The 26000-nt window shown below is 39.5% G+C and overlaps 1 protein-coding gene across 1 annotated transcript in view; it reads right to left on the bottom strand.

Annotated features, from left to right (window-relative positions):
* Positions 1 to 26000, bottom strand: part of LOC128685584 (uncharacterized) — an 88577-nt gene extending 62577 nt beyond the window's left edge. The window contains exons 1-3 of the mRNA XM_070102905.1: positions 25899 to 26000; positions 25202 to 25352; positions 4514 to 4677 (exon numbers count right to left, since the gene is read on the bottom strand). Coding sequence (XP_069959006.1) covers positions 4514 to 4677; positions 25202 to 25352; positions 25899 to 26000 — 417 coding nt within the window. The remainder of the gene's footprint in view (positions 1 to 4513; positions 4678 to 25201; positions 25353 to 25898) is intronic.

The raw sequence follows: 26000 nt of genomic DNA, 5'->3' as shown, positions 1-26000 counted from the left end.
GATAATTCCAAAGTACGAAAGTGGAGTGCATGTGTCGGAGTGCGTGATGATTTGATAAAGAAATTGCCTGCAACTAGTGGTGATGTGAGCGAATTTAAGGCCAGCAAAGGTTGGTTTGAAAGATTTAAGAATCGTAGTGGCATACACAGTGTGGTAAGGCATGGTGAGGCTGCCAGTTCAAGTCCTAATGGAAGGGGATTCCCCTTCTAAATGCTAACACCATCCACACTCTCCCCTCCTCCCATCTCATCAATCATCACCAGATCTTCATTAAAGGTAAGTGTCAATTATTCTATTGTTATTGTTTTTATTGTAATTATTCTATTACATTAAACTTAATATTTCATGTGGTAAATTTTTTTTTTCATACTTTTGGGTGTCTTGCACGGATTAATTTGATTTCCATTATTTCTTACGGGGAAAATTAATTCGACTTTCGATATTTTCGACATTCGATGGCTCTAAGGAATGGATTAATATTGAATGTCAGGGGTCCACTGTATGTACAACTATAATGACTACAGGTCTCCCTCCACATTTGCGGGGGTTAGGGGATCAAGAATCTCGCGAATGTTTGGTGCACAAATATATTGTAGGGAAATATAATAATAGCATTTATTTAGCCTGACAATAGTGCTTCCATAACCTACTGAACCATGAACAATCATAAAACACGAAAAAATCGTAAAATATTGTACTATTGCCAGCCTTTTGGTAAAGAAGGTGAGAAAGACTAGAATTCAAGAAAGAACTCATAGCAGAGTACCAAAGTGGAGGAGGAAGACAGAGGGGAGAATGTGCCTTCTTCAGTGATTCTATGATATGTACAATACTAAAGCCAGCGATAAAGTGTAGCATTAACAATGTAGCAAGTAAGTTAGGCTATTAATCCATAGAAAAAGGACAGCACGAACCTAACTCCAATGTTGTTGGAGGTATATGGGCTACTGCGAACACCGCCACCTCAGCTGGCCTTCACCACCACTATGTACAGCTTATGCTCTCAGTGGCCCTTATACACCCAACAACAACACAACACCACATGTTATTAATATTGTTATTAACATTAATAATGAGTGGTTATTACTGTTATTAATATTGTTATGGCTATTACAGGTCCTCCATCACAAATCCGGCATCATTGGGACCTGTAGTGTGCCGGATTACTGAGTTTGCCAGATTACAGAGTGGTTAGGTTAGAATACACTTAATAAAATTAACCAACCTGACTTACCTGGAGTTTACCTGGAGAGAGTTCCGGGGTTCAACGCCCCCGCGGCCCGGTCTGTGACCAGGCCTCCTGGTGGATCAGAGCCTGATCAACCAGGCTGTTACTGCTGGCTGCACGCAAACCAACGTACGAGCCACAGCCCAGCTGATCAGGAACCGACTTTAGGTGCTTGTCCAGTGCCAGCTTGAACACTGCCAGGGGTCTGTTGGTAATCCCCCTTATGTATGCTGGGAGGCGGTTGAACAGTCTCGGGCCCCAGACACTTAATGTATGATCTCTTAACGTGCTAGTGACACCCCTGCTTTTCATTGGGGGGATGTTGCATCGTCTGCCAAGTCTTTTGCTTTCGTAGTGAGTGATTTTCGTGTGCAAGTTTGGTACTAGTCCCTCTAGGATTTTCCAGGTGTATATAATCATGTATCTCTCCCGCCTGCATTCCAGGGAATACAGGTTCAGGAACCTCAAGCGCTCCCAGTAATTGAGGTGTTTTATCTCCGTTATGCGCGCCGTGAAGGTTCTCTGTACATTTTCTAGGTCAGCAATTTCACCTGCCTTGAAAGGTGCTTTTAGTGTGCAGCAATATTCCAGCCTAGATAGAACAAGTGACCTGAAGAGTGTCATCATGGGCTTGGCATCCCTCGTTTTGAAGGTTCTCATTATCCATCCTGTCATTTTTCTACACAAAGTTCATTGAACATTGGCAAAGATTGAACATTTCCGCTACTTTGAGCTCAATTTCAAGGTACTTTTCGTCATGAAAGCAATCAAAATCATGTCTATTTCTGTAATATATGTTCCATTCTATCAAATGAGACCAAAAAACAAGAATACAACCATAAAAACCATACGAAAATATACCACAAAGAGGCGCTAATGGCTGAGAAGTGAACTCCCTTATTTATCGTCCATCTTTTTTATTTTTGGTGCATGTTAAGAAGCATCTTTCCATCATACACTGCCCAAGTTTCAATGAGATAGCCCAACAAATAACTGAGAAAAAAACAATATTTACCAAAAATCATGGCAAGCCCAAGCCAAGTACTGGAAATAAGCCACTTTGTCTGACTTTTTTGGATTATCCTAGGTTCTCTATACATACACTGCTATGTATGATAATCTAAGTAACTGTATTTGTGTATAGTACCTGAATAAACTTACTTCTAGTCTGTCGACTGAGTACAAGAAACCGCCCAATAAAGTGGTCAGAAATTGGCAATTTGGCCAATTTCACAGATGCCAATTTCAAAATAGGGTCCAGAATAGACAATACAGACATTCCTGGCACTAAAATAACATCTTCTCTGTTCATTAGTCATGACTCCAGGCCCCTCTTATATTACTCTTGCTTACCATTTGGAATTTTTATTCACACAAAAAACAGAAGATTTACTGTAATGCAGAGTACTGCATTATTGTAACTATAAATAATGTCAACCCATTCTTGACTCCGTACTGGAATTTGGACTGGCAGGCGGACAGGTATTGGACGGTGATGCCATTTGTTTACTTGAGCACTGCTAAAGAATAGAACTTTTCTGCTACTGTGAGCGCAATTTCAAGGTACTTTTCGTCATGAAAGCAATCAAAATCATATCTATTTCTGTAATATATTTTCCATTCTATCAAATGAGACTGAAAAAACGAGAATATAACCATAAAAACCATACAAAAATATACCGCTAAGCGGCCGCTAATGGATGAGAAGTGAACCCCGCTATTTATGATCTGATTTCTTTCATTTTTGGTGTACATTAAAAAGTATCTTTCCATCATACATTGCCCAAGTTTCAATAAGATAACCCGACAAACAAATGAGAAAATAACAATAATAATAATAATAATAACTACTCTGTTTTTAACTGACAAATTACTACATGTACATGACAGTTCTCCCATCATCACCATAAGCTAATCACACCCTTTACTTCATCATTCCACCAATCACTCCTCTTTCCTCCTGAGCCTAACCCGACAAATACAAAAACTAAATACATGGGATACAGACATAGCTGACATCAGTGACATACTACTATATAGAAAGCCACTTGTTATGCAGAGTATTTCAAGTAATTTAGGTCAGTGTCCCAGGATAACACCCACACCAGTCGACTAATGCCCAGGTACCCATTAACTGATGGGTGAACATAGACAACAGGTGTAAAGAAATGCCCAGTGTTTCTACCCTTGCTGGGAATCGAATATTTACCAAAAATCATATATGGCTAACCCAAGCCAGGTACTAGAAATAAGCCATGTTGTCTGACTTTTTTGGGTTATCCTAGGTTCTCGACACATATGCTGCTATGTGTGGTAATCTATATAGAGAAAATAGCTTTTTTGTTTCAGGTTTATGGTGCAGTACGAGTGTATATCACAGTTAGCCCTGTGCTACATTCCGTTTTCTCTAATATAAGCTCCCAAGACAGGGACAGGAGGATGGTATTTGTATACCATATCCTCTTCATAATTCTGTCGAACTGCCCGGTGTTATGCCAAATATTATTTATTCTGGAGTATTTAACATGTTTTATGTTATTTATATTGTTTATTATGTAATATTAGATCAATTGTGATAGGCAATATGCTGTAGTGTTGATATTAGCGTAATAATAAAGCATATTCTCCTGCATCACGAGACTGAGCTCATAGCAACCGAGAGTGGCTTCAAAGCCACCTTATCTTTAATGGACAATGAAAAGCATTTCTTTTATTCTTTGGAACCATGGCTAGGGCTAAAAGTAAGCAGGTTATAACAATAAATGGAGAAAGAGAAATTAGAATGGCTTATGCAGCAAGTAGCACCACCAAACATTACCAGCAGGTTCGTGTGGTGACCCTGGAAATTTGAAATTATGCTAGCCAAAATTAGTGCCGAATAACTGAAGGAACCGAATAACTGATTGCCGGATTTGTGATGGCGGACCAGTATTAATATTGTTTATTATGTAATATTAGATCAATTCTGATAGATAAATAAACAGTAGAGTTGATATCAGTGTCATATTGAAGGACTATCTTGTCCTGCCTCCAAACAAACTCTGCCGCCACCACAATTCCTAACATACATAATGACATACATGTATTTTAAATATGATTGGGCGGCTGGGCATTTGCGAATGCTCGAAGCCAGCGAAAGTGGAACTCGCGAATGTGGAGGGAGACCTGTAGCTATTTATGTTAATGTACAATGGCGAAATTCAGCTGCATTATTTTTTGAAAGGGATTCAACTGGCATATAAACACTAGGTAGGTAGTAGCATAATGGAAATGGGAGTGACCTACCTGGAAATCAAATAGAGGGAAATTGCAGACCCGGAAAGGTATACCAATAAATGCCATTGATGTATACTTGGTGTTGATGATGTGCTTGTATAGAGGCTTAACAACGTTGTCTTCTACGGTAATACCGCACTCCTCCGACAAGAAGGGGAAGGCAAACAGGTACCCTAGAGAAAGAAAAAAAAATATGTACTCATTCCTGCTGTATTTAAGAGTCATGTTCTTATTGACCGTAGAATTAAAAATGAAAGTGAATACACTATATATTTTCTAAATAGTATTTTCTATATACATGTATTTCATCACCCCTTTTCTGTATGTAAAACTGTAGTTAATCTATAATAATAATAATAATAATGTTTATTTCTTTGTAAAGGTTACAATGTGTATTTACAATTCTGATTTGCTAAGTACAAAGATAGCCACTATCATGCCAAGGCATTTCGGGCAAACTAATCCTAATACATAGTAACTAATTAAAACTAGAGAAGATAATAGTACATAATAATTATTACTTAAAACTAAACATAGAATAGTGGCTAGCTGTTTTAAAATCTTATTTGGACTTAATAAATCTTATGTATACTTAGTACAAAATCTGATTTACAAAAAATGGTGCAGGTGGTAATATTCTATGAAATGGCAGAATTAAAAGCCAGGAGGTCACATGATAAAACTACCAGTAGATGTTTGGTTGATTTGGTTAATATTGAGAGATAAGACGATATTTTAGCCGAGTCCTAAATTTATAAGTTGTCTGGGGATCCTTGACTTGTTCCGGTAGCGAGTTCCAGATCTTTGGGCCTTTTATTTGCACAGCGTTCTTGCATAATGAGAGTTTTACTTGAGGGATGTTGAAAAGGGCTTTATGCCTTGTATTGTGACTGTGCATTCTGTTGTAACTGTCGAGGAGTAGTTTTAGGGGAGGGTTTACAGTGGAGTTTAAAGTTCTGTATATATAGTACACACAATATTAGGAGTGTATGTCTTGTATATTTAGCAAGTTGAGTCTTTTGAAAAGTGGTGGGGTGTGCTGTCTAGCACAGGAGCTGGTTATCACCTGCACAGCAGCTTTTTGTTGGATTATCAAGGGTCTAAGGTGGCTGGCTGTGGTTGAGCCTCAGGCACAGATACCATAGGTGAGGTAAGGATATATTAGAGAGAGTGGTACAGGGTAAGGAGAGTCGTTTGTGGTACATAGTAGCGTATCTTAGAAAGGATTCCTACTGATTTGGAAATTTTCTTGGCTATGTGATGGGTATGGGACTGAAATTTAAGATTACAGTCAAGGAGAAGACCTAGAAATTTGCCCTCCGTGTGTCTTGATATAGGGGAACCATTTAACAGTATGTTGAGTTGAATATTTGAGGCTCTGTTGCCAAACAGCATGAAGTAAGTTTTTTCTATGTTGAGTGTGAGTTTGTGGTCATCATCCAAGCATATATCTTAAGAAGTTCATTGTTTACAGTGTTTTCAAGCACAGCTGGGTCTGAATGGGAGTAGACATATGTAGTGTCATCTGCAAATAGAACTGGTGTAAGGAGTTGAGATGCATTGGGGAGATCATTGATATACATGAGAAAGAGGAGTGGGCCTAGGACACTACCTTGGGGTACTCTACGGCTGCAGGTTCGATAGCGGAGTTGACTCCATTTGCATGTACATACTGGTGTCTGTCGTTAAGATAGGATTTTAGGTAAAGAGAATGTCCTCTTATGCCATAATGATTCAGTTTGAGGTGCAAGAGATTGTGGTCAACTGTGTCAAACGCTTTTCTTAGGTCAATAAAGAGCCCCAAGGGATATTCATTCTCATCGAGAGCTGTGTCAAGCATTTGTATAATTGCATCATTCGTGCTTTTTTTTGGTCTAAACCCAAACTGGCATGGGTTAAGTATGTTGTTGGATGTAAGGTAGGAGTAAAGTCGCTGGTGTATTATTTTTTCAAATATCTTGGATAGTAAGGGCAAGTTTGATATGGGTCTGTAACTGTTCAAATCAGTTGGATCTCCACCTTTGTGGATCGGGGTGACCCTTGCTGTCTTGAGTATGGATGGGAAGGTTGAGGAAGCTATAGATTTGTTAAACATTGTTGCAATAATGGGCAACAGTTCTGGTGCAGCTTTTTTATATATGAATGGTGGCAAGTTGTCTAGATCACCTGATTTGGTTTTTAATGATTTAATGATGAGTGAAATTTCAGTGGGATTAGTTGGAGCTAGAAATAGAGTATTTGGATAGTTGCCAGGGAGGTACTCACTCGGATGTATATTTGAACTAGGAATTTGACTCGCTAGCTTTGATCCTACGGTAGAGAAGAAGACATTAAATTTGTCGGCCGTGTCTATAGGTTGCACGTGAGATTCATCTGGTTTAGTTAAGTCTATCTCTCTATTTCCAGTCGGTTTCCTTGAGCCCAAAATTTTGGAGAGGGTTTGCTAGGTACTTTTCATGTCACCTTTAATTTCACTAAATCTATTTTCATAATACATTTGCTTCAATTCACGTATTAGTTTTGTTAGTATTGATGTGTATCTTTTAGTAAATTCTTTAGTAATTAAGCCTAATCTGAACTGCTTTTCAAGTTGATGTTTTTTATTAATAGATTTGAAGATACTTCTAGTTAGCCATGGGCTGTTTAGCCTCTTTTCTGTGATCTGTTTCGTTTTGATTGGGCAATGTTTGTTGTAGAGGTTTAGGGTTTTACGTAAACAATTTTTGATATCTTTATCAATATTATTACTGTCATCTATCTCTCTCTGCCAATCAATGGCACCTAGAGCTAGTTTTAGGTTGTTTATCGATGTTTCATCAAGCAGGCAAAATGAGATCATCCTTGTTTCTTGAGGCAGTTTAGATAAGTTGGTTATGAGGAAGGTAGGATAGTGGTCCGTGGTGTTATCTGTGATTATACCTGCTTGTAGTGGGGATATTTTGTTGGTCCAGATATGGATGAGTAATGAGGCACTAGTGTCAGAGATTCTTGTTGGCTTTGTTATAGTGGGTAGCAATAAGCTGTTGTGAAATCAACTACTGGAGGGTCGGTTGCTAGGATAAAGTTAATGTTGAAATCTCCTGCTAGTATCAGATGGTGTTTATTCAATTCTGACTCAATTATCATGTTTCTAAGGTTATTGCTAAAAGTGTAAGTGTATGAGTGTGGTAGTCTGCAGACTGCACCAACTGCTATAGATTCCTTAAGTGTCCTTGATGTGAATTTAACTATTATATATTCACCATTTTCGTCCCGTACATTAGTTGATTTCACACATTCTAGTTCATTAGAGTAATAGATGGCAATGCCTCCTCCTGATTGGTCGGGCCTACAGTTATGCATGGCTGTGTAACCAGGTATGGTAAATATGTCTGTTAGATCTTATCTGAGCCAGGTTTCAGTAAGTATAATGGAAGTTATAGTAGCATTTAGAGACTTAAGTAGTGCAATGAGGTCATCATAGTGTTTACTCAATGATCTAACATTGTAGTTGAAGACTGTAATGTTCTTGCTGACACTGAGAAGGGTATCAGCCTGACTAGCAGTGTAGTAATGGCAATTACTGTTTGGACTATGTGTGCTGAGTGGTATGAAGGTGATGGAACTTGCCAGGATGTACAGCAAATACATCCATCCTGGCAAAGAAAGAACAAATGAAAGATTCTAATGTTGCAAAAGGAGTAACTTTTCTAACTAAACAAAGGCCACCAATTATGGAATAGATAGAAAAGTTATTATTATTGTTGATTAAGGAAAAAGAATTAGTGGGAGACAGTGTTGTGGAGTTGATCATTTGTGAAAACGCAAAGCACTTGCATGAGGATCTTGCAAAGAAAATGCCTGGAGCAAGTGTTGCAGTTTGTGAATTTAGGGCCAGCAAAGGATGGTTTGATAGCTTTAAGAAGAATAGTGGCATACAAAGTGTTGTAAGGCATGGTGAGGCTGCAAATTCTGACAAATGTGCAGCTGAAAAATATGTTCATGAATTCCAGGACTAGGTAAAGGCTGAAGGATTCGAACCCTAACAAATGTTCAATTGTGACGAAACAGGCCTGTTTTGGAAGAAAATGCCAAACAGGACCTACATTACCCAGGAGGAAAAGGCACTGCCAGGACACAAGCCAATGAAAGACAGGCTTACTCTTTTGTTGTGTGGTAATGCTAGTGGAGATTTCAAAGTGAAGCCTTTACTCGTGTATCACTCAGAAAATCCCAGATTGTTCAAGAACAACAATGTCGTGAAGAACAGATTGCGTGTGATGTGGAAAGCTAATCATAAGGCATGGGTCACAAGGCAAATTTTCAAAGAGTGGGTTAATGATGTGTTTGGTCCAAGTGTGAAAAAATACCTCCTGGAAAAGAAATTGCCACTCAAGTGCCTCCTGGTACTGGACAATGCTCCTGCACATCCTCCAGACTTGGAAGACCAAGTGTTTAGGGACTTCAGTTTTATAAAAGTGAAGCTCTTGCCTTCTTACACCACTCCTCTCCTCCAGCCCATGGACCAGCAGGTCATTTCTAACTTCAAAAAATTCTACACAAAAGCAGTGTTTCAAAAGTGTTTTGAAGTGACCTCAGACACTCAGTTGACCCTAAGACAGTTCTGGAGGAATCACTTCACTATCCTCCATTGCATAAGCCATATAGGTAAGGCTTGGAAGGGAGTGACTTCCAAGACTTTAAACTCTGCTTGGAGAAAACTGTGGCCAGATTGTGTCCAAGAGAGGGATTTTGAAGGGTTTGAGACTCACTGTGACCCTGACCCTGCCGACCCTGTGGACTCTATTGTGGCACTCGGGTTGGAGGTGAGTGGCGAGGATGTGGAAGAGTTGGTGGAGGACCACAGGGAGGAGCTAACCACTGAAGAAATGCAAGAGCTTTGTCTCGAACAGCAACAGCCTGAAGCTGAGGAACTTGCTTCAGAGGACAAGGAAGAGGGAGTGAAGGAGGTGCCTTCTTCAGAGATTAACCCTTTCAGGGTCCGTCCCGTAGATCTACGGCTTTACATTCAGGGTCCAAACCGTAGATCTACGCCATGAGCTCAGCTCACTCTGATAAACTGTGAGTGGTACATTTGGGCCTAGATATGAGAGAATACATCTATGTGGTATGTGTGCACCACATAAAACAGATCCTGCAGCACACTGTGTATAATGAGAGAAAAAAAATGAAATCATGATTTTTCGATTAAAACAGCAACTTTGCAGTGTTTTTTCGTATGTTTTTTATAGTTGTATTTGTGATTTCTTGGTCTCATTTGATAGAATGGAAGACATATTACAGAAATAGAGATGATTTTGATTGGTTTTAGCACTGGAAATGGCTTGAAACTGAGCTCAAAGTAGCAGAAATGTTAAATTTTTGCCGATATTCAAGAGTAAACAAACGACCTCATACGTCTAATACACGTCAGCTGGTGGGTCTAATATACATTCACAAATATGGTGATGATATTTATACAATTATTACAGTATTGCATAACAGTAAATCTTCTATTTTTTGGTGTGAATAAAAATTCATTGTGAATAAAAAATCAAAATGGAATTTATTTGTAAAGCCTCAAAACATAACTAACGAACAGAGGAAATGTTAGTTTAGTGCCAGGAATGCCTACATTGTTCATTCTGGACCCTATTTTGAAATTGGAATATTTTGAACTTTGTGTTAAATTGGCCAAATTAACAATTTCCGATCACTTTATTTTGTAGTTGAAACAGTTGACTTGGCGATTTCTTGTGCTCAATCGATAGAATAGAAGTAATACTAGTGAAATAGCTAAGAATTTGGTTGATTGGAATAATGTAATTGGCCTAAAATAGGAGTCAAATTCGGCAAAATCGCCGATTCGTAAATATCGCTGACACATCAAAATTCGCCAGAGCATAATTTCGTTAATTTTCCACCAAATTTCGTACTTTTTGTTTTATTACCTTCACAAAAAGATTCTCTACAATTTCATAAGAAAAAATAACAAATTTTTTTTTTTTAAAATTCTTGGACACTGGTGCGTGACTCCAGATTTGGGCCTTGGACCCTGAAAGGGTTAAAGAGGTGTGTGCAATGTGAACTAGGGTGCAAGCTTTTGTAGAGAAACACCACCCTGACAAAGCTGAAACAAGCCATATCTGCAACATGTTTAGTGACAAAACCCTATCCCACTTCAGGGAAATCTTAGAGAGAAGTCAGAAACAGTGCACTCTGGACAGCTATTTTGTGAGACAGGGGTCCAGTAACTCAAGCTCATCCTAGTGGCAATAAAAGACAAAGAAGGGAAGTAACCCCAGAGAAAGCTTTGCTACCTAAAGTCTTTATGGAGGGGGATTCCCCTTCCAAACACTAACTCCTCCCTCTTTCCTCCTCCCTATCTTCCAGAAGCCAGCATTAGCCTTCAATAAAGGTATGTAATACTTACATAATTGTTAAAAAAATTATTTTTTTTGTGAATATTTTGGTTTGGAACAGATTAATTGTATTTCCATTAATTCTTATGGGAAATATTAATTCGGTTATCAGCCATTTCGGTCATCGGCCGACCTTCTAGAATGGATTACGGCCGATAACCGGGGTTCCACTGTATTATATTATACGTACAGTGGCCCCTTAGGTAATGATGACATCGGCCAACGATAAAATCGGATAGCAATGTGTTTTAGCGTAAAAATATTGGCTCGGCCAATGATGAAAAACCTGGTTAACCCTTAAACTGTCCAAACGTAGATCTACGTTTGCGCGCATAGCACTCTGACCTTTTCTCCATAAGAAACAATGTAAAAAAAACGTAGATCTACGTTCGGAGCGCTACGCAAGCAAATGTAGATCTACGTTTGGACAGTTTAAGGGTTAAGGACAATCATCCCAAATGTGTCCGCCTGTCTATCCGGCCTGAGTGTGTCTCAGCTGCCCTGCCTACAGCTAGTGTGCCATTGTTTACAAGCCACTGTGGACGGTTCCATGCATACATTCGATACATTTTGTATTATTTCATTTTTTTAGTGCTTGTAACTGCTAAATAAGCCACCATGGGCCCCAAGAAAGCTTCTAGTGCCAACCTTGCGGTAAAAAGGGTTAAGTATACAATCAAATTGAAGAAAGAAATAATCGCAAAGTATGAAGGTGGAGTGCATGGCTCCGAGCTGGCCTGGTTGTACAACAAACCCCAATCAACCATCGCTACTATCTTGGCCAACAGAATGGCAATCAAGGAAGCTGTTGTTGCAAAAGGTGCAAGTATGCTTACAAAACAGAGATTGCAAATACTCGAAGATGTGGAGAGGCTGTTATTGGTGTGGATCAATGATAAACAATTATCAGGAGATAGTGTTTCACAGTCAATCGTATGTGAAAAGGAAAGGCAGTTGCATATGGATCTCATTAAGAAAATGCCTGGAACAAGAGCTGATGTTAGTGATTTTAAGGCCAGCAAAGGTTGGTTTGAGAGATTTAAGAATTGTAGTGGCATACACAGTGTGATAAGGCATGGTGAGGCTGCCCGTTGTGACTAAAAAGCTAATGTGCAACATCTGGACATCTTTATTGTAGACGTTTCACCATCCAGTGGCATTATCAATACAGATTCTAGTAGGTGGGATTCCTCAGTGGAAGTAGGTCCTACCCAAAGGGATGGGTTAGTTGCAGATGCCGTGAAGAAGGTCTTGTAGATGTCCTCTGAACCAAGATTCCATGATGTTGCAGTGTCTGACAAGTTGTGCAAGAAAGGTATAAAATACCGACAATATAAAAGTCTGTATTGATAAAGCCACTGGATGGCGAAACGTCTACAATAAAGATATCCAGATGTTGCACATGTGTCTTAACTTTCATATTGTTGGTATCTGATACCTTTCTTGCACAACCAAAAAGCGGCTGAAAAATATGTGCAGGAATTCAAGGAGTACATAGATACCAAAAAATTAAAACCCCAACAAGTGTTTAATTGTGACGAAACAGGCCTGTTTTGGACGAAAATGCCAAACAGGACCTACATTACATAGGAGGAAAAAAGCACTGCCAGGACACAAGACTATGAAAGACAGGCTAACTCTAATGTTTTGTAGTAATGCTAGTGGAGATTGCAAAGCCTCTACTCGTGTATCACTCTGAAACTCCCAGAGTGTTCATGAAAAACAGTGTCATCAAGGCTAATTTGTGTGTGGTGTGGAAGGCAAACAGTAAGGCATGGGTCACTAAGAACATTTTCCATGATTGGTTCTATGATGTGTTTGGCCCCACTGTGAAAAAATACCTCCTGGAAAATAAACTGGACCTCAAGTGCCTCCTGGTATTAGACAAAACTCCTGTTCATCCTCCAGACTTGCCAGAGCAAATTGCGGGGGAGTTAAGCTTCATCAAAGTGAAGTTTTATCCCCTAATATCACTCCTCTCCCCCAGCCCATGGACCAGGAGGTCATTTCCAATTTCAACACACTGTACACCAGAGCAGTGTTTTAAAAGTTCTTTGAAGTGACCTCAGACATTGAATTGAACCTAAGAGAGTTTTAGAAAGATACCTTTAGTATCCTCAGTTGCATAAACCTTATAGGTAAGGCTTGTGAGGGAGTGACTTGCAGGACTTTCAACTCTGCTTGGAGGAAATTGTGGCCACAATGTGTACAAGAGAGGTATTTTGAAGGGTTTGGGGCTAACCCTGAGGAATCTATAGTGTCATCGGGGAAGTCCCTGGGGTTGGAGGTTAGTGGGGAGGATGTGGAAGAGTTGGTGGAGGACGACAATGAAGAACTAACCACTGATGAGCTGCAAGAGCATCTGCAACAGCAAGAGGCCACAACTGAGGAAATTGCTTCAGAGGAGGGGAGAGAGAGATGGGGAAAGTTGCCTTCTTCAATGATTAACCCTTTCATGGTTTCCGACGTACTAGTACAGCTTACGCACCAGGGTTATTGACGTACTAGTACGCCTAAATTCTAGCGCCTTCAAATCTAGCGAGAGAAAGCTGGTAGGCCTACATATGAAAGAATGGGTCTATGTGGTCAGTGTGCACAGTATAAAAAAAAATCCTGCAGCACACAGTGCGTAATGAGAAAAAAAAAATTTGACAGCGTTTTTGGTTTAAAACAGTGACTTTACACTGTATTTTCATATGGTATTTAGGGTTGTATTCTAGTTTTCCTGGTCTCATTTTATAGAATGGAAGACATATTACAGAAATTGAGATGATTTTGATTGGTTTCACAATGAAAAGTACCTTGAAATTGAGCTCAAAGTAGCAGAATTGTTCAATTTTTGCTAAAGTTCAAAAGTAAACAAATCATGCCACACGTCCAATACACATCAACTGACGAGTCTAATATTCTTTCACAAGTGCGCTGATATTATTTATACCATTTCTACACTAATGAAGTAGTCTGCATAACAGTAAATCTTTTATTTTTTGTGAGAATAAAAATTCAAAGTGGAAAGCAAAAGAAATGTAAGAGGGGCCTGATGACATGACTAATAAACAGAGGAAATGTTATTTTAGTGCCAGGAATGTCTGTCTTGTTTATTCTGGACCCTATTTGGAAATTGGCATCTTTTGAAATTTGTGTGAAATTGGCAAAATTGGTAATTTCTGACCACTTTATTGGATAGTTGCAATCAGTAAATGGGTGGTTTCTTGTATTCATTCGATAGAAAAAATAGAGCTCTAGCGAAAAAGTTATGATTTTTGTTGACTAGTACACTGGAACTGGCCGAAAGTAGGGCTCAAAGCGGGTGAAATCGCCGATGCTTAAACATCGTCGAGACCACTAACTTCGTGAGAGCATAATTCCATAGGTTTTCCATCAAATTTCATACTTTTGGTGTCATTATGATCGGAAAAAGATTCTCTATCTCTTCATAAAAAAATATAATTTTTTTTCCGAAAAATTTTCAACCCTGAAAACAAGTTTAGGAGAGGGCCTCTCAACCCTGAAAGGGTTAAGAACATTTGTACAATGTGGATAAAGGTGCAAGCATTTATGGATGAACATCACCCTGACACAGCTATTGCAAGCCCTGCTGGTTACTTTTACAATGACAATGTTGTGGCCCATTTTAAGAAAATCTTAAAGGAACGTCAGATACAGAGCTCTATGGACAGATTTTTGGTGCGACAGAGGTTCAGTGACTCAAGTTGTTCCCAGTGGCATTAAAAAAAGAAGGAAAGTAACCCCAGAAAAGGACTTGGTACCTAAAGTCCTTAAAGAAGGGGATTCCCCTCAAAACAATAATACACCTCCATCATCTTCCCTCCTCCCACCTCATCACTCATCACTAAATCTTCAATAAATGTAAGTGTCATTTATTCTTCAAGTGGTATTTATTCTTTATGTAGCATTGTTTTCCATGTAGGAAACTGTATATTTCATGTGAAAATTTTTTTTTTTAATACTTTTTTTATGTGTGGAACGGATTAATTGGATTTCCATTATTTCTTATGGGGAAAATTAATTTGGGTAATGATAAAATCGGTTAAGGACAAGTTCTCTGGAATGGATTAAAATCGTTACCTGAGGATCCACTGAATTATTATTATTATTATTATTATTATTAGTATGTACATATTACAATAATAATAATAATTATTACTATTATTAATTTAGGGAACTGGAGCACAGATCCAATTACCTAGATCAACAGCCCCTCACTATGGAACCTCCCTTCATTCGTATCCAGAAGCAAAAAAATCAACCAAGCGATTGTTCATATCCTGAAAAATTCACATTGTGGGGCATTCATAAAGCAGGGTTCCATTGTATTTAGGAAATTAAAACAATTCTACTAAGAAAAGATTTGAAGACAGAGAATGAAATATAAAAAAAAAAACCTTGGAAACACTTTTGTAAATAAACCCAAAGAACCTTATGTAGGCAAGATTAGAGATATTCAAATTCAAATTCAAATTCAAACTTTATTCTCTATAAGTATTACAATGCTGAGTTTACAGAATTTGGTTATTGTGTGGTTTACATGTAGTAAAATAATAATTACAGAGTGTACCACTAGAACGCCTAGCATGGCTAGGCATTTCGGGCAGACTTATATTAAATCTTAGGTTTAAAATGTTACAGAATTATGAGAAGTTGGTATTATGGCTAAGTGACTAAATACTAGTTGTGAGTTTAGCAATGTGAATGCTTTTGTTTTGGCACTATACATAGTTTCAGTATTAGAGTATCAAAGGCCAACTTTTGACTAGTTAAGATTCATTATTTTGAGATTGAGATTGATATTTCTGTTTATGGTCAAATGGGTGAGTGAGTGTAAGTGTGAACCACCAGGTGGTATTCGTATTATTAGTTGACAGGGTGTATCAGGGAGATAAGATGTTTTCTGATGGTAGTTTTGAAGGTGATGAATGTGTCTGCAGTTTTGGAATTTTCAGGTAGGGTGTTCCAGATTTTAGGGCCTTTAACCCTTTGACTGTTTCCGACGTATAAATACGTCTTACGAGCCAATGTTTCTGACGTATTTATACGCATAAATTCTAGCAGCTTCAAATCAAGCAGGAGAAAGCTGGTAGGCCCACATGTGAGAGAATGGGTCTCCATTTATTTATTTATTTATTTCCAATTTGTGCACACATACAGAGGTACAAAAAAAATACAGATAAGAGCAGTATGCCAAAGCCACTTATACTATGCATAGCATTACGGGCTGGCTTAAAATTAACTTAAGATTAACTAAGCAATGATTATTATTATTATTATAATCAAAAAGAAGCGCTAAGCCACAAGGTCAGCCATGGTCAGTGTGCACCATATAAAAAAAATCGGGGAGCCAGTGGTGCATTGTGGGAATGCCATTTCAGTTGTCCTTTTTCAGCATGTCTAGCAGTAAGAAATATGTGATTCCCCAGCAAATCTGGGACTCTTCTCTTCCCAAGTGATGCTCTAACACAGATGGAAGTGTCAGTGAAGATCAATTTCATGATTTGGAGGATTTTGAGACCAAAAGCAATGGAGGAGGGGGAGGAGGGGAGGAGGAGGAGGAGGGGAGGAGGGGAGGAAGAGGAGGAGGAGGAGGAGGAGGAGGAGGAGGAGGAGGAGGAGGGGAGGAGGAAGAGGAGGAGGAGGAGGAGGAGGAGGAGGAAGAGGAGAAGAGGAGGAGGAGGAGGAGGAGGAAGAAGAAGATGTAATAATATTGTTCCCTTGAAGCAAGAAAAAAAAAAGTCCACCCCATGACAGTGACAAGATAAGGGGAGATAACATCTAAGAGCTGACTTTGATGAGCGTAAACGAGGGTAGAGCTGATAAGGAAATGTTAGATGACCATCGCCCTCCCTTTGTTTTTGCTGGTACACAAACATTTCTGTCTGTCTATTTGTCTGTCTGTCAAGCTCCCTGTCTGTCCATCTAGCTCTTTGTCTCAGAGAGAGCCACAAGACTGTGTCATCACATTTACTCACATCTTCAAGCATAGTATAGCACGTTGTCTGGATTTCTTGGGTTATCCTAGGTAATTTACACTATGTATACTTGTATTTATGTGTACCTGTGAGACAGAGATAGGCAGACAGATAGAAAGAGAGACAGACTGAAAGATATAGAATGAGGGAGAAAGATAATTAGATAGAATGGAGGAGGGGAAGCAGCATCCGACCCCATTGTTTTGACAGGTGGGAGGGGGAGTGAGTAATGAGACAATATGTCACTTTGACAGCTGCCGACTTCTGACTCAAAACAATTATAAGCCACACACTCGCACACAAGACAAGGAGGAGAAGACGGAGAAGGAGGAGGAGGAGGAAAAGGAGGAGGAGGAGGAGGAGGAGAAGGAGGAGGAGGAGAAGGAGGAGAAGGAGAAGAAGGAGGAGGAGGAGGAGGAGGAGGAGGAGGAGGAGGAGGAGAAGGAGGAGGAAAAGGAGAAGGAGGAGGAGGAGGAGGAGGAGGAGAAGGAGGAGGAGAAGGAGGAGGAGGAGGAGAAGGAGGAGGAGAAGGAGGAGGAGGAGGAGGAGGAGGAGGAGGAGGAGGAGGAGAAGGAGGAGGAGGAGGAGAAGGAGGAGGAGAAGGAGGAGGAGAAGGAGGAGGAGGAGAAGGAGGAGGAGAAGGAGGAGGAGGAGAAGGAGGAGGAGAAGGAGGAGGAGAAGGAGGAGGAGGAGGAGAAGGAGGAGGAGAAGGAGGAGGAGAAGGAGGCGGAGGAGGAGGAGGAGAAGGAGGAGTAGGAGTAGGAGGAGGAGGAGGAGGGAGGAGGAGAAGGAGGAGGAGAAGGAGGAGGAGAAGGAGGAGGAGAAGGAGGAGGAGAAGGAGGAGGAGAAGGAGGAGGAGAAGGAGGAGGAGGATGATTGTTTGTTTGTTTTTGTAAACAAGTTTTGTAAACAATATATTGATAATTATGTTTGTGTGCTTATTGTGTTGTATACAACGAGTGTATATATGTACATTGCACCTTACTTTGGTCTCATAGGCCACATAAGTTATGTGAAAAAATAAAATAGTGAAAAAAACAAAAAACCTTCAAATACAAGTAAACTAAAGTTTACCGGGTGAGCGGCAGTCGCCGCTGTTGCCATACGCGGCTCATTTTCTGCAAACTTCATGGCTCTATATCTCGGTAAGTACTGATTGCAAAATTTTTTTTTTTGGACTAAAACACTCAGAAAAATAATCTTAACATTTTCATAAGAAAAAATCATTTTTTTTTTTAATATTTGGCAACATAGAATGACAGTTTCAGAGAGGGGCCTGAAACAGTCAAAGGGTTAACATACATTGAATTTTTGTAAAGGTTTAGTTGGACATGGGGAATGTCATAGAGATGTTTGTGTCTGGTGTTGTGCCTGTGGGTTCTGTCACAACTATCAAGAAAGTGTTTTAGGTCAAGGTTAATATTGGAATTTAAGGTCCTGTAGATGTAGATTGCACAGTAGTAAGTGTGGATGTACTGAACAGGGAGTAAGTTTAGATTTATTTATTTATTTATTTATTTATTTATAATTTGAGCACACTTACAGAGGTACAAAAAAAATACAGATAAGAGCAGCATGCCAAAGCCACTTATACTATGCATAGCATTACGGGCTGGCTTAAAATTAACTTAAGATTAACTAAGCAATGATGAAATCAGTGAAAAACATTAATGTAAACTGATTACTATAAAGCACAAGTGAGTATTACAAAGACAGGTCATATGGTTGCATGCATTGTTATAAATTCAGTAGAATGGAGTATTCTGTTAGGTAGTGTATTTAAAAAATAATAAAGTTAGATTGGGTTTTAGGTTTAACATTTATGTGATATAATTGTGAGAAACATTTAAGATATACAATTTATAAGGTTCAGTTATTCAGTATTTATTTGGTTTTGGGTGAGTAAGTGATCTTTGAGAAGAGACTTGAATTTATAAACAGGTAGTGTTTCTTTTATATTTACAGGTAATGAATTCCAGATTTTAGGGCCTTTTATGTGCATTGAGTTTTTGCATAGCGTGAGATGGACACGAGGAATATCAAAGAGTGATCTGTGCCTTGTGTTATGGTCATGTGTTCTGTTGAGGATGGCAAGGAGATGTTTGAGGGGAGGGTTAATATCAGAGTTAAGTGTTCTATGTATGTAATAGGTGCAGTAGTAAGTATGGATGTTTTGTATGGTGAGTAGGTTGAGTGTATTGAATATTGGTGGAGTGTGCTGCCTGTAGTGAGAATTTGTTATCATTCTAACTGCAGCCTTTTGTTGGGTAATTAGTGGTCTGAGATGGTTACTTGTTGTTGAGCCCCATGCACAAATTCCATAGGTGAGATAGGGGTAAATAAGAGAGTGATATAGGGCCAGGAGGGCTGACTGTGGAGCATAGTACCGTATCTTCGATAGTATGCCTACAGTCTTGGAAATTTTCTTAGAAATTTGTTGTATATGTGTATGAAATTTGAGTCTATTATCAAGGTGGATTCCTAAGAATTTTCCCTCTGTTAGCTTTGTGATAGGTGATCCGTTTATCATTAAGTTAAGAGGGACATCTGTAGCTCTGTTACCAAACTGAATGAAGTAGGTTTTGTCAATGTTTAGTGTAAGTTTGTTAGTACTCATCCAGGTAGATATTTTCTGTAATTCGGTATTTACAGTATTGGCTAGCGTGACTGGGCTCGGGTGGGAGAAGACGTATGTTGTGTCATCAGCAAATAGTGTGGGTTTGAGTAATTGAGAAGCATTTGGTAGGTCATTTATGTATAGGAGAAAGAGAAGAGGGCCAAGGACACTTCCCTGTGGGACACCAACTGTAATTGGTTGTGCAGAAGAGTTTGCCCCATTTGCGTACACATATTGGCTTCTGTTGCTGAGATCTATGAAGAGTGGGGGGGTGTGTTGCCAGGGATGGGATTTAGTGATCATTCTTACTGCGGCTTTTTGTTGGGTTATTATTGGCTTTAGGTGTGTTCCTGCACTTGATCCCCAAGCATAAATAGCATAGGTGAGGTATAAATAAATGAGTGAATGGTATAGTGTGAGAAGGGCAGTTTGTGGCACGTTGTATCATATCTTGGAGAGGATCCCAACTGTTTTGGATACTTTTTTTGTTATGTGTTGGATATGGGTGCTGAAATTCAGGTTGTTGTCAAGATATAGGCCTAGGAATTTGCCCTCATTATGTCTGGCAATTAGAATGTTGTCGATCTTAATGTTAAGTTGTGCAACACCTCCTCTGCTACCAAACATAATATAGTAGGTTTTGTCAGTGTTAAGTGTAAGTATATTGGCTCTCACTTAAGTCGATATTTTGAGCAGCTCCTCGTTAACAATGGTGTTGAGAGTGGTTTAACCCTTTGAGGGTTTCCGCCGTACTAGTACGTCTTACGCGTAGGGGTTTTTGACGTACTAGTACGCATAAATTCTAGCACTGTCAAATCTCGCAGGAAAAGGCTGATAGGCCTAGATGTGAGAGAATGGGTCTGTGTGGTGGGTGTGCGCAGTAGGAAAAAAATCTGGGACCCAGTGGTGCATTGTGGGAATGCCATCATAGTACACAATGTCCACCATGCCTGGCGGTAAGAAGTTCCTCACTCCTCGGCGAATTGGGACACTTTTGTTCCCCAGTGACAGTTCTAATACAGATGGAAGTGACAGTGAAGATGAGTTTCAAAGTTCTGGTGAGGTTTTGACTGAAACTAATGGACCATAATATGGGTAATAGTGAGGAAAACCCAGACAACCCACAGCCTTCCACCTCTGGTGCTGGGCCGTCTTGTTCACGTTCAGTTGTACCAGAATCAAAGAGGAAACTCCTATTTTCCCAAATCCCAGACTCAGATGTGAGCATTGGTGATGATAGTGATAGTGATTATGAACTACAAGCTCTTCAAACTTGTTCCAAGAATGGAGGAGGAGGAGGAGGAGGAGGAGGAGGAGGAGGAGGAGGAGGAGGAGGAGGAAGAAGAGGAGGAGGAAGAAGAGGAGGAGGAGGAGGAGGAGGAGGAGGAGGAGGAGGAAGAAGAAGAGGAGGAGGAGGAGGAGGAGGAGGAGGAGGAGGAGGAGGAGGAGGAGGAAGAGGAGGAGGAGGAAGAAGAGGAGGAGGAGGAGGAGGAGGAGGAGGAGGAGGAGGAGGAGGAAGAAGAGGAGGAGGAAGAAGAAGAAGAATACGTAATAATAACAATAATACATAATAATAATAATACATAATAATAATACATAATAATAATAATAATAATAATACGTAATAATAATAATAATAATATGTAATAATAAATGTTCACCCATGACAGTAACAAGATAAGGGGAGATAACATCTGATAAGTGCTGACGTTTGATGAGGGTAAATGAGGGTGTAGCTGATACCAAAAGATTAGATGAACATCGCTCTCCCTTTGTTTTTGCTGGTATACTAACATTTCTGTCTATTTGTCTGTCTGTCAAGCTCCCTGTCTATCTGTCTATTCGTCTAGCTCTCTGTCTCAGAGAGCCACAAGACTGCGTCATCACTTTTACTCACATCTTCAAGCGGAGTACAGCACTTTGTCTGGATTTCTTGGGTTATCCTAGGTAATTTATACTATGTATACTTGCATTTATGTGTACCTGTGAGACAGAGATAGACAGACAGATAGAAAAAGAGACAGATTAAAAGATATAGAATGAGGGAGAAAGATAATTAGATAGAATGGAGGGGAAGCAGCATCCGACCCCATTGTTTTGACAGGCGGGAGGGGGAGTGAGTAATGAGACAATATGTCACTTTGACAGCTGCCGACTCCTGGTAATTTACACTATGGAGGAGGAGGAGGAGGAGAAGGAGAAGGAGGAAGAGGAAGAGTAGGAGGAAGAGTAGGGGAAAGAGGAAGAAGAGGAGGAGGAGGAAGAGGAGGAAGAGGAAGAGGAAGAGTAGGAGGAAGAGGAAGAAGAGGAGGAAGAGGAAGAGGAATAGTAGGAGGAAGATTAGGGAGAAGACGAGGAGGAGGAGGAGGAGGAGGAGGAGGAGGAGGAGGAAGAGGAAGAAGAGGAGGAGGAGGAAGAGAAAGAGGAGGAAGAGGAGGAAGAGGAAGAGTAGGAGGAAGAGGAAGAGGAGGAGGAGGAGGAGGAGGAGGAGGAGGAGGAAGAGGAATAGTAGGAGGAAGATTAGGGGGAAGAGGAGGAAGAGGAAGAGGAGAAGGAAGAGGAGGAAGAGGAAGAGTAGGAGGAAGAGTAGGGGGAAGAGGAGGAAGAGGAAGAAGAGGAGGAGCAAGAGGAGGAGGAGGAGGAAGAGGAGTAAGAAGAGGAAGAGTAGGAGGAAGAGGAAGAGGAGGAGGAGGAGGAAGAGTAGGGGGAAGAGGAAGAAGAGGAGAAGGATGAGGAAGAGGAGGAGGAGGAAGAAGAGGAAGAAGATGATGTAATAATATTTTTCCCTTGAAGCAAGAAAAAAAAAATCCACCCCATGACAGTGACAAGATAAGGGGAGATAACATCTGATAAGAGATGACTTTTGATGAGCGTAAACGAGGGTGGAACTGATAATAAAAGATTAGATGAACATCGCCCTCCCTTTGTTTCTGCTGGTACACTAACATTTCTGTCTGTCTATTTGTCTGTCTGTCAAGCTCCCTGTCTATCTGTCTATCTGTCTAGCTCTCTGTCTCAGAGAGCCACAAGACTGCGTCATCACTTTTACTCACATCTTCAAGCGGAGTACAGCACTTTGTCTGGATTTCTTGGGTTGTCCTAGGTAATTTATACTATGTATACTTGTATTTATGTGTACCTGTGAGACAGAGATAGACAGACAGATAGAAAGAGAGAGACAGATTGAAAGAGATAGAATGAGGGAGAAAGATAAAACACCATTGTGTATGACACCATGTTTCAAAGAGTTCCACAAGCTGCAGAACTAATAGGAATATGTTCAGTGACTGTATATTGGTATATATATTAGAGAACAATAGTAATAAACAATGTTTTGTATTGTTTGTTTTTGTAAACAAGTTTTGTAAACAATATATTGATAATTATGTTTGTGTGCTTATTGTGTTGTATACAACGAGTGTATATATGTACATTGCACCTTACTTTGGTCTCATAGGCCACATAAGTTATGTGAAAAAATAAAATAGTGAAAAAAACAACAAACCTTCAAATACAAGTAAACCAAAGTTTACCGGTGAGCGGCAGTCGCCGCTGTTGCCATACGGGGCTCATTTTCTGCAAACTTTACGCCTCCATATCTCCGTAAGTATTGATGGTAAAATTTTTTTGTTTATCCTATAATGTTTAGAAAAAAAAAAACTATTTTTTCATAAGAAAAAAATAATTTTTTTTTTTTTTTAAATTTGGCCGACCCTGAGAACAAGTTTCTGAGAGGGCCTGTCGACCCTCAAAGGGTTAATGTTCCTAGTGGATATTCCTTATTTTCCAATGCTGTGTAAAGCAGATCTAGCATTTTTATAATTGCATCGTTAGTGCTTTTATTTTTCCTGAATCCAAATTGGCAGGGGTTGAGTATGTTTTGTGACATTATAAATGAATATAGTCTCCTGTGCACGAGTTTCTCAAAGATTTTCGATAGCAATGGTAAGTTTGATATTGGCCTATAGTTGTTTAAATCTGTAGGGTCACCACCTTTATGTATTGGTGTAACCCTTGCCGTCTTGAGTAGTTTCGGGAAGGTGCTAGCTTCTAGTGACTTGTTAAAAAGCAATGAGATAGTATGCGAGAGGACATGGGCCACTCTCTTGTACAATAATGGTGGGACATGAGACAGATTCCCTGAGTTATTTTTAAGTGACTTTATAATCTTGGTGACTTCCGTGGGCTCAGTTGGAGCAAGATAGAAGGAATTTGGGAAATTCCCATCTAGGTAGTCCCCGGCATGGGCATTGGTACGTGGGATTTTATTGGCGAGATTAGAACCTATGGTTGAGAAGAAGTCGTTTATCTTGTTAACTGTGTCGGTGGGTTGCAGTGGTGTTTCATTAGGTTTAGTTAGGACAATATTCTTGTTTTTTTTTCAGTTTGTGGGTCCCTAGAATCTAAGAGAGTGTTTTCCAGGTCTTTTTTATATCTCCTCTTGTGTCAGTGAATCTACTGGAGTAGTAGAGTTGTTTGGCTTTCTTTATTACTTTGGTGAGGACTGATGAATAGTGTTTAAGAATATCTTTGTGTATTAAGCCCTGTCTATATTGCTTTTCATATTGGTGTTTCTTATCAATGGATTTCAGAATGGTGCTGGTTAGCCATGGGCAACCAAGCCTTTTGTTTGTGATCTGTTTCGTTTTTATAGGACAATGTTTGTTGTATAGTCTAAGTAGTTTGTTAAGAAAAATGTCTGTCCAGTCGTCAATACCATTGGCCTTGGAGAATTCTGTAGGCCAGTCAACAGTCTCTAGGTCAGCTGTGAACTTCCTTATTGAGGCCTCATCATGGAGTCTAAATGAGACTTTGTTGTATTCAAGTGGTGGTTTACTAATGTTTGTCAAGAGGAAGGTAGGGTAGTGGTCTGTAGTGCTATCTGTGATTATCCCTGATTTAAGGGGGGCTAGTATATTGGTCCATATGTGGTCTATTATGGTTGCGCTTGTTTCAGTGAGCCTGGTTGGTTTAGTTATTGTTGGTATGAGAAGTGTGTTGTTCATACTGTTGATGAAATCAGTTACAGGCTGATCATCTAGTAAGCCAAGGTTGATGTTGAAGTCTCCAGCTAAGAGAAGGTGGTGCTTATTCATTTGTCTGTTTGTTATTAGTGCCTTTAATTTCTCACTGAAGATAATTATCCAATATCTATCATGAATTACTTCCTCAGATGTAATCCAAATAAAAAAAAAATCCAAAAAGCAATGCCACAGAGCTAATGTTAATTGTTTTCCTTTGCATTGCAGTAATATGGTCTGAGTGTATTGTGTTGGAGACTGTTGTGTTCTTTATAAGTTCCTCATTGTTTCTGAAGGTTAAGGTGAGCATATTTCAAGTAAAATTTTGTTACCTGTTTATCCAACATATACTTTCTGCAGTCTTAGTTTTTTTAACAGTTACTGAAGGAGAGACAGTAAATATTTTACCTTCCTTGTCAATGTACTTGGTAGTGAGCATTTTTGTCCAAAACCAATAGTCTACATGGCCCACACAGCTTCGTTAAATACTATACAATAACAGCAAACAAGAAAAAAAAAAAACATTGCAGTTAATTGATAGTGGTATACTATTACATAAAATTTCCTCCAACAAGTACACACAAAATCTTCAGAGAACAAACACAAAATAAAAGCATAAAAGCTGCAAAATTCCACTTCTTACCAGTACAGTACAAAATTCCTCCTCTTACCAGTACAATACAAAATAGCATCAGCCTCAGCAGAAGAGCCGTCACCAAACACGAAACCATTTTCTAGTGCAGACACAACACCACGAACTTGACGAACATTATCTGGAAATTCTGATGGTATTGGTACTGGATGGTTGTGAGAGAGCAATACCTGAAATTTTATCCAAAATATCAGTTTGTATGATCTATATTTATTAGGATTAAGAACATATAATAAAAAAATTCCTTTTAAAAACCAATGCTTAAGGACCCAATTGTAATCCTAAGAGAGAGAAGAGAGATAGAGAGAGAGTAGGAGTGAGAGAAAACAGTTTGTCCATGAGACAGGCAGCAAACAGCAACCACACTGTCTGGTTATTCATTTTATAGTCATTTATTACGACTTATCTGAGTTCATAGACTATATGGCCTGAGGGAGGTAAGAATAAATTTATTGCTAAAGCTCCTGAGCTATGGAAAGATCAGTTGGGTTACAGTTACTGGATGCATGTACAGAAGAACTGTTTCTGAATTTTTCCTATTAGAAGCCCTTTAGCCGCAGTGGTAGAGTGCTGAGTCTGGCACTAGCGACCACGATTTGAACCTCGATCCGTCTTCCTGTTTATGCATTTTTCAGTTGTTTATTACGACTTAACCTGAGATCTTAAGAATGCAAGATAAGCCACAGGTGGGGGGTGGAAATCTTAAACACAAGTACTTTCACACTTCTCAGTGCATCATCAGGTGCTATGCAATTTTGCAAAGGCTGCAACAGGAGAAATGAAGAGGTTTCTTCAGCAGTCACCAGCTCACCATACAT

This window comes from Cherax quadricarinatus, chromosome 83 (assembly GCF_038502225.1).
Source record: "Cherax quadricarinatus isolate ZL_2023a chromosome 83, ASM3850222v1, whole genome shotgun sequence".
Classification (NCBI taxonomy): Eukaryota; Metazoa; Arthropoda; class Malacostraca; order Decapoda; family Parastacidae; genus Cherax; species Cherax quadricarinatus.
Note: the sequence above shows the minus strand (reverse complement) of the source record. Positions and strands in the feature narration are given on the sequence as shown.